The sequence below is a fragment of the Hyla sarda genome, chromosome 6 (assembly GCF_029499605.1).
Source record: "Hyla sarda isolate aHylSar1 chromosome 6, aHylSar1.hap1, whole genome shotgun sequence".
In the NCBI taxonomy this organism is placed as follows: domain Eukaryota; kingdom Metazoa; phylum Chordata; class Amphibia; order Anura; family Hylidae; genus Hyla; species Hyla sarda.
In genome coordinates, this window is record NC_079194.1 from 296597402 (window position 1) to 296614256 (window position 16855).

General features: G+C 44.3%; 1 protein-coding gene across 1 annotated transcript in view; it reads right to left on the reverse strand.

The window, feature by feature from the left end:
• Window positions 1-640: 640 nt before the first annotated feature.
• PAMR1 (peptidase domain containing associated with muscle regeneration 1) overlaps window positions 641-16855 on the reverse strand; it is a 47965-nt gene continuing 31750 nt past the window's right edge. The window contains exons 7-11 of the mRNA XM_056527868.1: window positions 12150-12362; window positions 6074-6140; window positions 4353-4594; window positions 2595-2887; window positions 641-1268 (exon numbers count right to left, since the gene is read on the reverse strand). Coding sequence (XP_056383843.1) covers window positions 732-1268; window positions 2595-2887; window positions 4353-4594; window positions 6074-6140; window positions 12150-12362 — 1352 coding nt within the window. The 3' untranslated portion in view covers window positions 641-731. The remainder of the gene's footprint in view (window positions 1269-2594; window positions 2888-4352; window positions 4595-6073; window positions 6141-12149; window positions 12363-16855) is intronic.

The window sequence follows — 16855 nt, forward strand, 5'->3', positions numbered from 1 at the left end:
CAAATCAAACATGGCGGCATGTTTCTTTTGTGTTGACTGACATAGGACACTACCTGTAATCATTGATATCAAGGACATCAACAGGAAGCCCATGTCCTCATGACTGTTATATGGGCCCCACAATTGTCCACCTCCACTATATCTGAAGGTATAATAAAATTCCAGAAGATGTAGATGTATGATATTGTGACCCAATATATAAATATGAGGAAAAAGCATTTGGTGACAGCAAAAACATCCAACTTTTTGAGGCTTAAAGAGGCACTCCACCCCTAGACATCTTATCCCTTCCCCAAAGGATAGGGGATAAGATGTCTGTTTGCGGGGGTCCTGTTGTTGGGAACCCTCGCGGTCTCTCCTGTAGCACCCTTGTCTGATGACGGGCAAAACAGGGGCCGTAGTATGGTGATGTCACGGCCCAGCCCCCTCGATGCAAGTCTATGGGAGGGGGTGTGGTGGCTTCCACGCCCCCTCCCATATACTTGCATTGAGGGGCGAGGTATGTCACAATACTCCAGCCCCTGTTTCGTCCGTCATCAGGTACGGAGTAAACTTTGCTCCATGCAGATGACAGGGGATGCTGCAGGAGAGATCGCGGGGGTTCCCAGCAGCAGGACCCCTGTGATCAGACATCTTATCCCCTATCCTTTGGATAGGAGATGAGATGTCTAGGGGTGGAGTACCCCTTTAAGCCCAGGTATAATAGAAGACAAATGCCATCTCCTCGAAGTCTACTTCATATTTTTTTCCAACCAGTCTTTGAAGGTGACGACTTTTGTGTACCCCGTATAGAGCTCCTGGTGACAAGTCTTGTCATAGCCCCAGCTGACCAGTCCTACAAGGTTCCAAGTGATCTCAGATGACACCTTTCCTGGCAAAAGAGCGACAGCAATACCACCAGTCTCCGAGGGGCATATGTGGGAAGAGGCGCCCGGTGCCTGTTTGGCACAGAACATGCTTTCGGTCACGCTGACGCCGATCCCGTTCTCCTCATACTGCTGCTCACACAGAAGGGAGTCCATTGGCAGCACCAACCCGGCACGAATGGTCTCGTTCTTGAAACCTGGGGCTTTGGGGTCGGAGAGGATCCGCCAACCGCTAGTGACGATCTTGGTGTCCAGTGTGGCCAAGTCAAGATCGGATGAGGAGGTGAGACACACCGGTTGGACGTTGTTACTCACCCTGGCCTTGTCCAGCAGTTTGATGACTGCGATGTCAGAGTCCAACAGGATGGGGTCGTAGTTAGGGTGTAAGATGACTGCCGAGATCTGGTAAAAAAAAATGGATTAAATAGTTATGACATGAACTAACTATGGTTGTCTGATGTCACTTGCACTGATAGGGCAAGTGAGGGAACAAAGAAAAGATAAATATTCTAATCATCTGAAAGGAGTTCTGCTACAACACTAGACATAGCCCATAGACTTTCCTAACAATCCCAGTAAAGGGGTTTTGTAGTCTCCTTGACCAAAATGTAATTAACCCTTCGCTTGTTCCCAGTCCAGTCCTTTCTCTGAATTGCCCCCGGTAAGTGCCCCAATGAGGTCCCTACTGGCCAATGAGGTCAGTGTCTGACTTCAGCATATTGGGCTAAGTGTATGAGGACATCATTGGGGCACCTCAACCAGGCCAGCTGAGGTAGTGGTGGTGGCACGAGACCAGGAGCAAACAAAGGGGTGAGGAGGTTTTCTTTTTTATTTTTGCCATCCCCTGGTCTACTTTTCCAAAGGGACCAGAGAACCAAGAGTGTTGCTTTTTTCGGGTAGGGATATTAAATGTCACAGAGGGGATCAGAGGTGGGGGAGGAATGATGTGGCACAAGGGAAGGGGGTCAAGAGGGGGGGGGGTGAAATGGAAAAGGGGGTTTCACGAGGGGGATGTAGTGGCACAGGAGGTAATCAAGGGGGGGAATCAAGTAGGGTTCATGGGGGACATGAAGTGGCATCACGGGGGATCAAGAGGAGGAATGAGGTTGGACTGGGGGAAGAGGTAAGAAGGATGTGACACATCGGGCGGGGTCAAGAGGGGAGATGAAATAGTACAGGACTGGATCAAGGGGGAACAAAATGGTATGGGGGGATCAAAGGGGGAATTAACACGGGGATGAAGGAGGTAAAATGGCAAAGGGGAGATGAAATGGCACATGGATGATGAAGGGGGAATGGAATGGCACAGGGGATGATAAGGGGGAGGATGAAATGAACATAGGGTGATGAAGGGGGGGATTAAATGGCAATGGGGGGTAGCAGCCAAATTTTTAATGCTGATACTATATATTGGTATCACATTGTGCATCATAGGAATTACGCCGAGGAGAGTGCCACCAAACTAGGCATGTGTATAAAAAGTTTGGAAAGCTCTGCATTAGGCATACATAAGGGGTCTGACGGCCTCCATTGTTAGGATAATATTGTACTGTGAGAGAAGCCATCACTCCCAGACCTCAGGGGAAATAGACCTTGAGCAAACACCGACCCCATATATCCTTATCAGAGACAACCACATCCACCGCTGTGAATTCAGCTTTCGTATCCTATGGGAAAGACGTTGCCATCCTATATACATCCCTGCTCCCAGTTGCCATGGTTACTGACATGTAGATGCTGCAGGCTCTTGTCATCTCGCTCGTCGTCTCGGTAGAATTTCCCCAACACGACTTTCAGGTCTGACACCTTGATGATGGTGCTCTTGCCGAGGTCGGTCACGCAGTGAGCGGCTATCACCACCGTGCGCTCATTTAGCAGGGCCCCGCTGCACACCAGGACCCAGGCGCCCTTCCTCAGGTTGGGGTCTTTTACGCCATTAGATCTGCGATATAGAGCGGCTTGCCACGGCCAGCGCGTTTGCGACACCTGGGGGACGGTGACGTTTTCCAGCTTCCCACAAACTGAGACAAGAAAAAAAAAAAAAAAGATAAAATATATCACAATAATAGAGCAAAATAATAGAAAGTAAAAGCAAATGTTACTTGCTTACTGACATACAGCAATTTATTAAGCCACTCACAATAATTTGTTAGAGTAAGGAACTTTAATTATAAAATATTATAATCTAATTATGGCGCAATGAGTAAGCGGGCAGAGCTTAGCGCAGTGTTTCCCAAGCCGGGTGCCCCCAGCTGTTGCAAAACTACAACTCCCAGCATGCCCGGACAACACCCATGTTTTGCAATACCCAAGCATTTTAAAGTAACAACATTTATGGCTGATTTTTTTAATAGGCTCCTAATAAATTAGAAAAACGTCATTCCAACACACAATGGTTATTTATGCAATAGGTAATTTTCTGATTTTCCTTTAAAGATTTTTCGGTGGTGTTTTTTATTTTATTTATTTATTTTTAATTTTCCATTTACTATCTATATAATTAAACAATCCTGAAATCTTGCAGTTCCCATTCCGGCCACTATGTGTTAAAACTAAGCTGAGACTTCCTGTTCTGTACAGATCACTTCCTGTCAGTCTCCCCCTTATCATCACAGAGAGGAGTACAGTGATAGGTGACACCAGTATATAGCTAGGACAATAGATGATGCTCACAGCTCAGCTTTCCCCTCTCAAAGGTCACAGAGCAGGTCCAGTAACATTTCCAATTCATGTGAATGGGACAGCTCCTGACTTTTGTCGCCTGTGTCCATGGGACTTGTTGTAAAGCATATCACTAAATGCTGTTGAAAACTCCTTAGGCAAGATGGCCACCCCCCATAATATTGTACAAAAAATATTAAATGAAAAAAAATTACAATCAGAAAATAGAAACAGATTAGAAAACAAGAACATGTTTTACAATCTGGGTCTAATCTCCCTGTAAGGGTGGCGTCATATTGTATGCTGTGGATCATCCGATGAACGACCCTATAGTGTGCCCCATGCTGTGCCTGCTCATAGCAGCAATCCGTCGCTACGAGCAGACACACAGGGACGTGCGAGTCGCTGTGCGCACGCGCAGTGTACTCGGACATCGTGTACTCTCTGGGCATAGCTCAGGGAGCAGGGGTAGCGACTGTGATATCTGTGAGTAAACTGCAGATGCGCGCAGCGACTCGCACGTCCCTGTGTGTCTGCTCGTAGCGGCGGATTGCTGCTACAAGCAGGCACAGAAGGAGGCACACTGTAGGGTCTGTCATCGAGGGATCACTGCGGATCCGTTGCGTGTGACTCTATCCTAAAATGCAGGACTTGGTAAATGCCCCCGTCTGGTGACAGCAAGCAGCCAGAGACTCGCCAATGTGAATGGTAGAAGAGAATTTAAAAGGTATTTAGTATGTGAAACTACAATTCCCAGCATACTCCGACATCTGGGGGCAGGTTGGCTACTGCCCAGTGCAGCAAATTACCAAAGGAAGAACTTACTCGGGATGCAAGAAGGAGCTCGTCCGCTCCACTTTCCAGTTTTCAGACAGGTCCTCCTGCTGCTTCCCATGCGCCGGTAGAATGGAGACGCACACTCATACTGGATTTGGGTGTGAAGGTGCTGGTATCCTTTAGGGAGCTCTCCGGGGGGCAGAGCCGGCTTCTTGGTGGGGTAGATGTCAATCTTTTCCTTGGTGAACGTCGTCGATGATGCGGAGTAAAGTTGGTGAAGAGGAGTTTCCCTAAAGAGAAGGCAGTGGGGCAAATCTTATGGTGGACTGGTTAAGAACGGCCCTTGGAGATCAGCAGTTCCAACATGTCAACAGCCACTTATCTCCTCCCACTGTTGTCCATATCACTTAGGCCATTGTGCCTAGTATAATGGGGGACTGTCTAGCACAGGGGTTTCAAACTGTGGCCCTCCAGATGTTGCTCCTCCCCCCCCCCCCGGAATCGGATGTTGGTTTGGGGTGGGTGGTTGGGAGGTTGGATTGGGTAGTGGAATGGATTAAAGATTTGGGATTTTTTGTGTCTTTTGTATATGGATGTGACGTGTATTTGAAAATAAAGACATATATATATATATATATATATATATACACACTTTTGAAAAAATTACCACTAGAGGTCTCCCTCCCTGTCCTGGCCGCAAGCCCTTTTTATAGATTTCAGACTCATGCTGGAGTCCTAAATCTCAGACTGCAGCCGGGACACAGACAAGCTCAGCTGGCAGCTCTGAATCTTCTCCTCTCTGTTTACAACGCATTATGCAGAGAGAAGAAAGATCGGAGCTCAGATAGTAAAATGAAATGAGGGCATGCAGTAAGGCAGAGTCAGGAGTATGCCCTGCTGTGCTATGAGCATAGTGCTGGCTCCTGCCCGTCTGATTGACAGGCAGGGAGCAGTGCTGAGCTTGTCTGTGTCCCGGCTGCAGTCTGAGATTTAGGACTCCAGCATGAGTCTGAAATTTATACAAAGGGCTTGCGGCCAGGACTGGTAGGGAGACCTCTAGTGGTCATTTTTTCAAAGTGGAAAATTAAATATTAAATTTTCTTAATAACAAGCAATTGGAAAGTTATTCTGCATACATTAATCTAATATATAAAAAGTTTTTTTGATGAAAGGTACTCTTAAAAGGAGAACTCTGGGATGTAATGACTTATCCCCTATCCTAAGGACCTCCCACACGGCACCTTGGCTCTCTGCATGAAAGGAGCCGTTTGGACCACTGCACAAAGCTGCTGCCGACAGGCCCTCTTCATGCAGCTCTATGGCAGAGCCCGAGCACTGCACCCATTCATGCAGAGAGCTGGGGAGCCGCGCGGGAGATCATGCAGAGAGCCGGGGAGCCGCGTGGGAGAACACAGGGGTCCCAGCAGTCAGACCCCCCCCCCCCATCCTTAGGATAGCGGATAAGTTGCCTTCAGTATGTTCTGGAATCTGAATTGTATGTCGATCCTACACATAATGCCCCGGACCCCATACCATGCACTAATTCCATTACATCTGCTGCACTTTTATCTCTCACAGGATCGCAGGCCTGGATTAAATATATGGAAGCCATAGAGAAACCAAGACACAAAATGGATGGCATAAGAGCGGATTATCCTTAACATGCACAATCCGCTTTTTTTAAGATAGGACTAATGATGTATTTCATGTTTAGTAAGTAGATCTAGACGGCTTACAATGTCCGGGGGGGGGGGGGAATAATAGCTCACCGGGACTGAACTTGAGATGGCAGCACTTTCTGGCGCACCAGATCTGGGATCTTGGGCTCCCGACAAGCTGAAACAAAAAACGTGTGGGGTAGAGATGTGGCGTTACAACCCTTTAAGAGAACACAGGCGCCATTTTTAATACTCAGTTGTCCATTGGATTGTATACTCGCTGGCCACATTAGGAAGAGTTGTTTGTTAACACAAATAGCTAATCTGCCAATCACACAGCAGCAACTTTATGCATTTAGGCATGTAGACGTGGTTAAGACAACTTGCTGAAATTTAAACTTTGAACCATTAATACAAGGCAGGAGAATGGGCAGACTGGTTCGAGATGACAGAAAGGAAACAGTAACTCAAAAAACCACTGGTTGCAGCCAGGGTATGCAGAATACCATCTCTGACACAACATGGCCAATCTTGAAGCAGATGGGCTACAGCAGCAGAAGACCCTAAAGGTTGCCACTTTTGTTAGGCTTTCCTGTTAACGCTGAATTCTGACCCTGTCATCTGAATGAGCTGGAACGAAACTCATCAGACCAGGCAACGTTCTTCCATTTTCCAGTTTTGATGACGTATGTGAACTGTAGCCTTGGTTTCCTGTTCTTAGCTGACAGGAGTGGCCCCTGGTGGGGTCTTCTGCTGGTTGGACATGTTGTTGGTTCAGAGATGGTATTCTGCAGACCTTGGTTGTAACAAGGTATTGAAAGAGCTTTTTTCGTCATTCAGTCGTCATTACAAGTCGTACTATAAATGACAATCACACAAAGCATGACAGTACAATATACAGCACAGGTTCTCTAAGCTATACACCGTACCACATGCTACACTAACATTCTGCTCCATCACTCAGTATCGAAAAACAAGTAAAAAAACAACAACAGATTACCGTCTGTGATCAAGGGAGGGGTGTGGGATCATTGGGGGTTAGGGGGAGGGCGGATCACAGGGTCAAAATACTGGGCAAACGTATGCGGAGGTAGGGGCAGAGGGGCATTAATCCTCTTCTTCATTGACATTCGGACGGTCCAAGATGGAATAGTCTCTAAGCCAGATGTGGACCAAGGGGTTATTTGAATTACTGTTGCCTTCTTGTCATCTCGAACCATACCGAGTCTTTCCATATACAGGGGCAATCTACCTTCAGGGGGTCCTACATACAGTGGGGCCTATATACAGAGGGCAAGCTACCTTCAGGGGGTCCTACATGCAGTGGGGCCTATATACAGAGGGCAAACTTCCTACAGGGAGTCCTACATACAGTGGGGCCCATATACAGAGGGCAAACTTCCTACAGGGAGTCCTACATACAGTGGGGCCTATATACAGAGGGCAAACTTCCTACAGAGAGTCCTACATACAGGCGGAGACTTTATACAGGGAGCAAACTACCTACAGGGAAAAGCCACCTTCAGGGGAGATCCTACCTACAGACAAACTCCTGACAGGGTGTCCTACATACCTATATTAGATTTGCCACCTTTCTTGCAAAAAAAAATATGCTAATTTGCATAATTAATTATATATGCGTGACATCACAGAGGAGGGGGAATTTTGTCCTATTCTGACCCCTATAACCTTTTTTATTTCTCCTTATATGGTCCGGTATGAGGGATAATTTTTTGCGCCCCGATCTGTAGTTTTTAACAGAACCATTTTTGTGACTTTTTGATCGCTTTTTTTATTAAATTTGGGAGTTGCAGTTTGTTACTAACTACAACTCCCAGCATGCCCTGATACAGCCTGTGGCTCAGCAGCTGCCCTAAGCGAAAACTACAACTCCCAGCATGTTGGACTGTATAGTAGTATATAGTATAGGTCAGTGTTTCCCAACCAGGGGTGCCTCCAGCTGTTGCACAAGTACAACTCCCAGCATGTTGGTCTATATAGTAGTATATAGTATAGGTCAGTGTTTCCCAACCAGGGGTGCCTCCAGCTGTTGCACAAGTACAACTCCCAGCATGTTGGTCTATATAGTAGTATATAGTATAGGTCAATGTTTCCCAACCAGGGGCGCCTCCAGCTGTTGCAAAACTACAACTCCCAGCATGTTGGTCTATATAGTAGTATATAGTATAGGTCAGTGTTTCCCAACCAGGGGTGCCTCCAGCTGTTGCACAAGTACAACTCCCAGCATGTTGGTCTATATAGTAGTATATAGTATAGGTCAATGTTTCCCAACCAGGGGTGCCTCCAGCTGTTTCAAAACTACAACTCCCAGCATGTTGGTCTATATAGTAGTATATAGTATAGGTCAGTGTTTCCCAACCAGGGGTGCCTCCAGCTGTTGCACAAGTACAACTCCCAGCATGTTGGTCTATATAGTAGTATATAGTATAGGTCAATGTTTCCCAACCAGGGGCGCCTCCAGCTGTTGCAAAACTACAACTCCCAGCATGTTGGTCTATATAGTAGTATATAGTATAGGTCAGTGTTTCCCAACCAGGGGTGCCTCCAGCTGTTGCAAAACTACAACTCCCAGCATGTTGGTCTATATAGTAGTATATAGTATAGGTCAATGTTTCCCAACCAGGGGTGCCTCCAGCTGTTGCAAAACTACAACTCCCAGCATGCCCGGACAGCCAGCGGCTGTCCGGGCATGCTGGGGGTTGTAGTTTTGCAACAGCTGGAGGCGCTCTGGTTGGGAAACACTGGTATAGTATATGGTGCAACATTCCAGGTGTTAGAGGATTGGTTGGATAAATACCGGCCTTTGCATTGCCCGTATTTTTAAGACAAAAATACCGTCTGCGCCAGTAAAATACAGGTCAGGTGGCAACCCAAGCCTATATACAGGGGGCAAACTACCTACATGGGGTCCTGAAAACAGGGGGGAAGCTAACTTCAGGGGAGATCCTACCTAGAGAGGCTCCTACATACGGAGGGGACTAAATACAGGGGGGAAAACTACCTACAGGAGGGTCCTATAAATAGAGGGCAAGCTACATACCATGTATAATGGCGAATGATGGCGTAAAATTAATATTCAAATGTCCCTCGCCAGAAAAAAAAAAAAGGTATCCCACCCCTGCTTTAGACAATTGGCTGTCTTTTGACTTAAGTGTATGGAGATCTTTTAGGATAAGCCATCAATATCAGATTGGTGGTGGGGGGGTCTGACTCCCGGCACCTCACCGAGCGCCACAAGTCAGACCCCTTCCCGATGCGAAAATAAGGGCCTATCCCTTTAAAAGGGGTTCTCCGCTGGAAAACATGTCTATGTAAACGAACTGGTACCAAAAAGTCAAACAGATTTGTAAATGACTTCTGTTTAAAAATCTTAACCCTTCCAGTACTTATCAGCTGCTGTATGTTCCAGAGGAAGTTCTTTTCTTTTTCAATTTCCTTTCTGTCCGACCACAGTGCTCTCTGCTGACACCTCTGTCTATTTTAGGAATTGTCCAGAGTAGGAGCAAATCCCCATAGCAAACCTATCCTACTCCGGACATCAGAGAGCACTGTGGTCTGGCAGAAAGGAAGGAAATTTAAAAAGAAAAGAACTTCCCGTGGAGCATACGGCTGCTGATAAGTACTGGAAGGATTAAAGGGGTATTCCAGAAAAAAAACGTATATATATATATATATATATATATATATATATATATCTATATCTCAACTGGCTCCAGAAAGTTAAACAGATTTGTAAATTACTTCTATTAAAAAATCTTAATCCTTTCAGTACTTATGAGCTTCTGAAGTTAAGGTTGCTCTTTTCTGTGATGACACCTGTCTCGGGAACCGCCCAGTTTAGAAGAGGTTTGCTATGGGAATTTGCTTCTAAACTGGGCGTTTCCCGAGACACGTGTCATCAGAGAGAACTTAGACAGAAAAGAACAACCTTAACTTCAGAAGCTCATAAGTACTGAAAGGATTAAGATTTTTTAATAGAAGTCATTTACAAATCTGTTTAACTTTCTGGCAGCATTTGATAAAAATTAAAAAAATTAAATGTTTTCCAGGGGTGTACCCCTTTAATTCCATATTCTGTCCTGAGGCATCATGGGAGTGGGAATATAGAACAACATAGATTTACTTTCCCCGGTCTGCACCATTAATGTCATTTTACCAGCTAAGGCCGGAGTTGCTCTTTAAACATATTTTTTTTTCAGATTATATTTAGCTATTACCCTGAAATCAAAATGGAATTACGCAGAAAATATCCACTTTCAATTTGTCTAACCGTACACGTGTAATCCGGATAAAAGAGCCGGAGAACGCCCGGAGAGCGAGCGCCACTGGATTTAACCAGCTGTGCGCCGGAATCTGATCCCACTGGAAGGCGAAAAATAAAAAAAAATAAAAAAAAATACCGTATGTTTTATAGGATACAAGATCACTGGGGGAGATCTATCAAACCCTGTGCAAAGGGAAAGTGGAGCAGTTGCCCATAGCAACCAATCAGATGGCTTCTTTCATTTTGCAGAGGCCTTTTTTAAAATGAAAGAAGCGATCTGATTGGTTGCTATGGGCAACTGGTCGACTTTTCCTCTGAACAGGTATTGATAGGTCTTCCCCATTGTTATTATAAATCACATCTAGGAAGGTCAATTGTTAAAACCTGACTCCCTGCCAGTAGGGGGTGCCATAGCAAAGATAACAATGCAGTGTTCAGTCTCCCTGCAGCGCCACCACAGGGGAAATTAGGTAATTTCACAATTCCAACTGGAATCAATAGGCCAGTGTTTCCCAAGCAGGGGGCCTCCAGCTGTTGCAAAGCTACAGCTCCCAGCATGCCCGGACAGCCGTTGGCTGTCCGGGCATGCTGGGAGTTGTAGTTTTGCAACAGCTGACGGGGGTAAAAATACTTCATGCACCGTCTTTTTTCACTTAAAAAAAATGGAATAGAAACCAAACGGGTGCAAACTGATGACAACGCATTATAAAAGAATCCCATTGACATGAATGGCATTCTTTTATATTTGTTAGCAAAAGTCTGGAACGGATTTAACAAACGGGCATGACGGAACGGAGGCAATGTGAACAAGCTCTAACTATAATAGATATGAGATAGATAGAGAGATAGATAGGAGATAGATAGATATGAGATAGATAGATATGAGAGAGAGATAGATAGATAGATAGATAGATAGATAGATATGAGAGATAGATAGATTGAGATAGATAGATATGAGATAGATTGAGATAGATAGATAGATAGATATGAGATAGAAAGATAGATATGAGATAGATAGATAGATATGAGATAGATAGATAGATATGAGAGAGATAGATAGATATGAGAGAGATAGATAGATGATAGATATGAGATAGATATGAGATAGAAAGATAGATATGAGAGAGAAAGATAGATATGAGAGAGATAGATAGATATGAGAGATAGATAGATATGAGAGAGATAGATATGAGAGAGATAGATATGAGATAGATATGCAATAGATAGATAGATATGAGATGAGATAGATAGATAATAGATAGATAGATATGAGATGAGATAGATAGAGATTAGATAGATAGATAGATAGATAGATACAAGATAGATGGATATGAGATAGATAGATAGATGGATATGAGATAGATAGATATGAGATAGATATGAGATAGATAGATAGATAGAAATGTTATTCATGGATATGAGCCTGTCCCATTACTATGTGTTGTCTGATCTATATGTTCTCATGGGAAATCACTTTGTCCTACTCATCATGTTTAATGTAATAACGCGACGTGTTCACATTCAGCTGGAGGAGTAATGGAGATGGCGCAAACCCTCGTACACCATGGACAAAACCTGCCTATATGGTCCTCTAGACAGGACAGTGATTTGGTTTGGATACTGAATTCTAAGAGAAGAGAGGAGACCCCTTACCATACCAGTGTGCCTACAGCTGTTGTAAAACTACAACTCCCAGCGTGCCCAGACAGACAACAGTTGTCCGGGCAAGCTGGGAGTTGTAGTTTTGCAACAGCTGGAGGCACACTGGCTGGGAAACATCCTATTTGGTAGACTTTGAGCTCCGTTTCATGCTTTATCCCATAAGGCCCGGCATAAGGAATAACACAGTATAAACCTATTCTAAAAAATCCCTTTATTTGTGTAGATCTCTTTACACTTTACCTTTAATGCAGACCGGCTGCTTCCCCGACCATTGACCTGTTTCCAGACATTTCCGTTCCTGGTTGCCGCTGAGGACATGGGAGTTGTTACAGAAGTAGTGGATGGTGGAACCTATCTTGACCCGATTCCCATATGGGAACCCCCCCTGCTCAGATAGCTCCTTATATCCATTCAGTGGGGGTCCTGGATCTGTGCAGCTCTTCTCCTCTATAACTAAAGGAAAAATCGCCAGATATAAAAAAAAAAAATAAGTAAATAAAAAAAATAAGAGCACGTATAAAACTTAGAACAGATGAGTATTAGGAAGTGTTATCTGTGTATACATCCTATACAGGAAGAGATAGGTACCTAAAACTGTCTGTGCCTATATTATTCAAAGGGAAACAGGAAGGCAGTACTATCTGTACCTACAGTATAGTATTCAGGGGGAAGAGACAGGAAGGCCCTCCCTGTATATGTATCATTTACATGGGGAGACAAGGTGGCAGTAATATCCGTATCTACATCATTTACAATGAAAGACAAGGTGGCAGTAATATCTGTACCTACACGATAAACACAGAAAAGCAAGGTGGCACTAATATCTGTAACTACATCCTTTACACAGAAAGACAAGGTGGCAGTGATATCTTTACCCACATCATTTCCACAGAAAGACAAGATGGCAGTACTATCTGTACCTACATAATTTACACTGAGAGACAAGGTGGCAGTAATATCTGCACTAACATAATTTACACTAAAAAACAAGTTGGCAGTACTATCTGTACTTACATAATTTACACAGAGAGACAAGGTGGCAGTAATATCTTTACCCACATAATTTACACGAAAAAACAAGGTGGCAGTACTATCTGTACCTACATCATTTCCATGGAGAGACAAGGTGACAGCACAATCTGTTCTTATATAATTTACACAGAGAGACAAGGTGGCAGTACTATCTGTACCTACATAATTTACACTGAGAGACAAGGTGGCAGTAATATCTGCATTAACAAAATTTACACAAAAAAACAAGGAGGCAGTACTATCTGTACTTACATCATTTATACAGAGAGACAAGGTGACAGCATTATCTGTTCCTATATCATTTACACTGACAGTAAAGGTGGCAGTAATATCACTGTACAAATTACACATTTTTACCATGATTTGAACAGTTGCGCTAAAATAACTTATCTTATGCAATTTTCAGAAAATCATAGCAAAAACCTGTGAACACAGCCTTCTATAAATTCTGATCCCATAGAGATGGCAGCAATATACAGAGCTGGAGGAGAGATGTATAACTACTATATATCCTGATCTCATAGAGATAGCAGCAGTATACAGAGCTGGAGGGGAGGTGTATAACTACTATATATCCTGATCCCATAGAGATAGCAGCAGCAGTATAAATATAAAGCTGAAGGGGAGGTGTATAACTACTATACACCCTGATCCCCAAAGAGATTGCAGCAGCAGTATACAGATAGAGCAGAAGGGGAGGTGTATATCTATTATATATCCTGATCCCACGTAGATAGCAGCAGCAGTGTACAGATAGAGCTGGAGGGGAGGTGTATAACTACTATATATCCTGATCCCATGGAGATAGCAGCAGCAGTATACAGATAGAGCTGGAAGGGGGGGGGGGAGGGATCTGATAGGTGATGATGTCATCCTGTAGTTCACAAGAAGTCAGCTGACCCAGGACTGACATCCTGGTCAGACACATTAAGCAGATTGGTGAAAATATGACCCAGTTTCTGTAATCAAAAGTATAGATGCAGCTGGTCTGGAATAAAAAAAAAAATGGTGCTGTAGGACTAGTGATGGGGAATGTATATGATATGGGCAAAACATAAAAAAAAATAAAAATAAAAAATGAGTGTTTGTACCTGTTATAGTGCCCAAAAAAAAAAGGTGATATGTTACTCAGTGCCTAATCCTGATCATGTACATATAATGTTTATGTGTCTAGGACCTATATATCCCTAAAGAAAAGCTCAGTCGCTTTGTCTTTTTGCCTTCTGGAGGGGCGTGTCCATCTCTCTCCCTCACTGTGATGACTCATCTGCTCGGAGTCTGGGAGCAGCCTGGCAGTCTGAAAATCACTGCACGGTAGTTTTTATGCATACATTTTCTATCTGTTCCTAGTAAAGCTGGATGCTAATCAACATAGCTGTCCCTATGTGTGTCATTCAGCTTTCACAGACTCCTGAATGTCTTATCAGCTTCTTTCTCATTCAGTAGTCAGAGAAAGCTTTGGTTGTTCAAGCATGCTGGGAGTTGTAGTTTTGCAACAGCTTGAGCTGCAGTATTTGTAAAGCGCTGTGTTAGAGCAGTGTTGCCATTAGCTGTTGCAAAACTACAAATCCCAGCATCCCCACACATCCTTTGTCTGTAGTTTGCAAGAGCTGGAAGCTAAACAGCTGGAGGATACACAGCTCTAACCCAAAGTTTTATAAAGATTGTACCCCCAGCTGTTGCAAAACTACAACTCCCATCATGGGAGTTGTAGTTTAGGAACAGCTGAAGGCTGTGGTGGTGCAATGGTGATCTCCTATACTGGATACCAACACGCTTTATGGCCGGTATCCAGTATGCTGCAAAATACAGAGTAGTCTGTCTGCATGAAGATAGATGACCCCTAGTGGTGGCTATTTTCATTTTTTAGTAAAATTGATATTTTCTTTAAATTTATATTTAAAAAAGTCCATCTTATCAGTAGTACTACAAAATATAAAAAGTTTTTCAGAATGACAGTGCCAACCAGCTTAGTACAGAACCGGTGCAGAGAGATGGCGGTCAGCCAGAATGATGTCTCTCACAGAATGACTGAATTTATGGTCTCTTATAATATGAATATAATAAACCCAGCATATCTTATAATCTGAAACACTGTGCCAAATACCAAAATTAAACTCCTAGGGACACGAGATTTCAGGTCTCAAGTGTCTGAGGTAAAACCGCGAGCCGGGATCTGCAGGAGCAAAGAAAACTGCAAAAAATGTAACATCAAAAATTCAATTACAATAAGTGAGAAAGAGAGAGAACGACAGCGACCATCTGCGCGGGAGATTAATGAAGACAATGTCCCAGAAATCTTCATGTTCTCCCATCATTAAGAATGAGACTTCTCTCCCTGTCCTCATAAATTGTATAAGAAGTCAGTCAGTCCGTCAGTTCATCAGTCAGTCAGTCAGTTCGTCAGTCAGTTCGTCAGTCAGTTCGTCAGTCAGTTCGTCAGTCAGTTCGTCAGTCAGTTCTTCAGTCAGTCAGTTCGTCAGTCAGTCAGTTCGTCAGTCAGTCAGTTCGTCAGTCAGTCAGTTCGTCAGTCAGTCAGTTCGTCAGTCAGTCAGTTCGTCAGTCAGTCAGTTCGTCAGTCAGTCAGTTCGTCAGTCAGTCAGTTCGTCAGTCAGTCAGTTCGTCAGTCAGTCAGTCAGTTCGTCAGTCAGTCAGTTCGTCAGTCAGTCAGTTCGTCAGTCAGTCAGTTCGTCAGTCAGTCAGTTCGTCAGTCAGTCAGTTCATCAGTCAGTCAGTTCATCAGTCAGTCAGTTCATCAGTCAGTCAGTTCCGGGACCGGAGGAGCAGTGGTCGGAGCACCGAAGCTGAAGTGTAGCTGGTAACTTACCATGCCGGCCAGCGTGCATCCTCCTCCTTGATGCTACATGCCTCCGTTCCTATGGGCGCACACACGGGACATCAGTGACGTCCCTGCGTGTGCTACCTCCCGGCGGCCCCTGGGTTTTTAAAGTAAACGCGGGGCTGCAGAAAGGTAACCGGGACATCCTTGTGTCCCGAAAAGATCTTTTGGGACACAGGGATGTAGCGGTTTGACTCGCCTGGCCACGTGCCCACGGAGGGGGCTCAGCTTGCCACCTGTAGCACGTGTGCCATAGGTTCGCCATCACTGGTATATATCATTTTTGTATATCAGGAATATATATATATATCACATTGGTGTCATCAATCTCACACGACTATTCCTCCTCTATTCCCATATGTGGCGCAGGCTGAAGCAATATAGAGAAGAAATGACTGTGAGCCGCTATCCCCGGATCTTCAGTATATTTACTGTGACACGGCCATCAATCACCCACAATGCGGCGCAGCCCTACAGAATACATAATGGGCTCCTGGCGGCAGTGTTTGGGGGACCTCACTGTCTCACACAAATATCGGAGGAAGGATTTACATTCGAAAAATACATTGGCCCCATCCAAAGCATGTCACCTGTCAGCGATGGGGCCACAATTAGGGGTCTAGTTTATCTTACAGCACTCAATGCCAATCTGCTGCATATTAAGCTGCCAGGATATTGTGGTGTAAAAAACAAAGCCGGGGCCATTATTCTCCACCCTCCCTATAGCTCAATACAGCGTGCTAGTGTTCTCAATGGGAGGATGAACTATATACATTTGGTATCGCTGTAATCATGGACGTGCACACATAGACTCGAAAGGGGGCTTGAGCCCCTGCCCTTTTAAAGGGGTACTCTACTGGAAAACATTTTTTTTTTTTTTTAATCAACTGGTGCCAGAAAGTTAAACAGATTTGTAAATTACTTCTATTTAAAAATCTTAACCCTTCCAGTACTTCTCAGCTGCAGTATGTTCCAGAGGAAGTTCTTTTCTTTTTGAATTTCCTTTCTGTCTGACCACAGTGCTCTCTGCTGACACCTCTGTCCATTTTAGGAACTGTCCAGAGCAGGAGCAAAT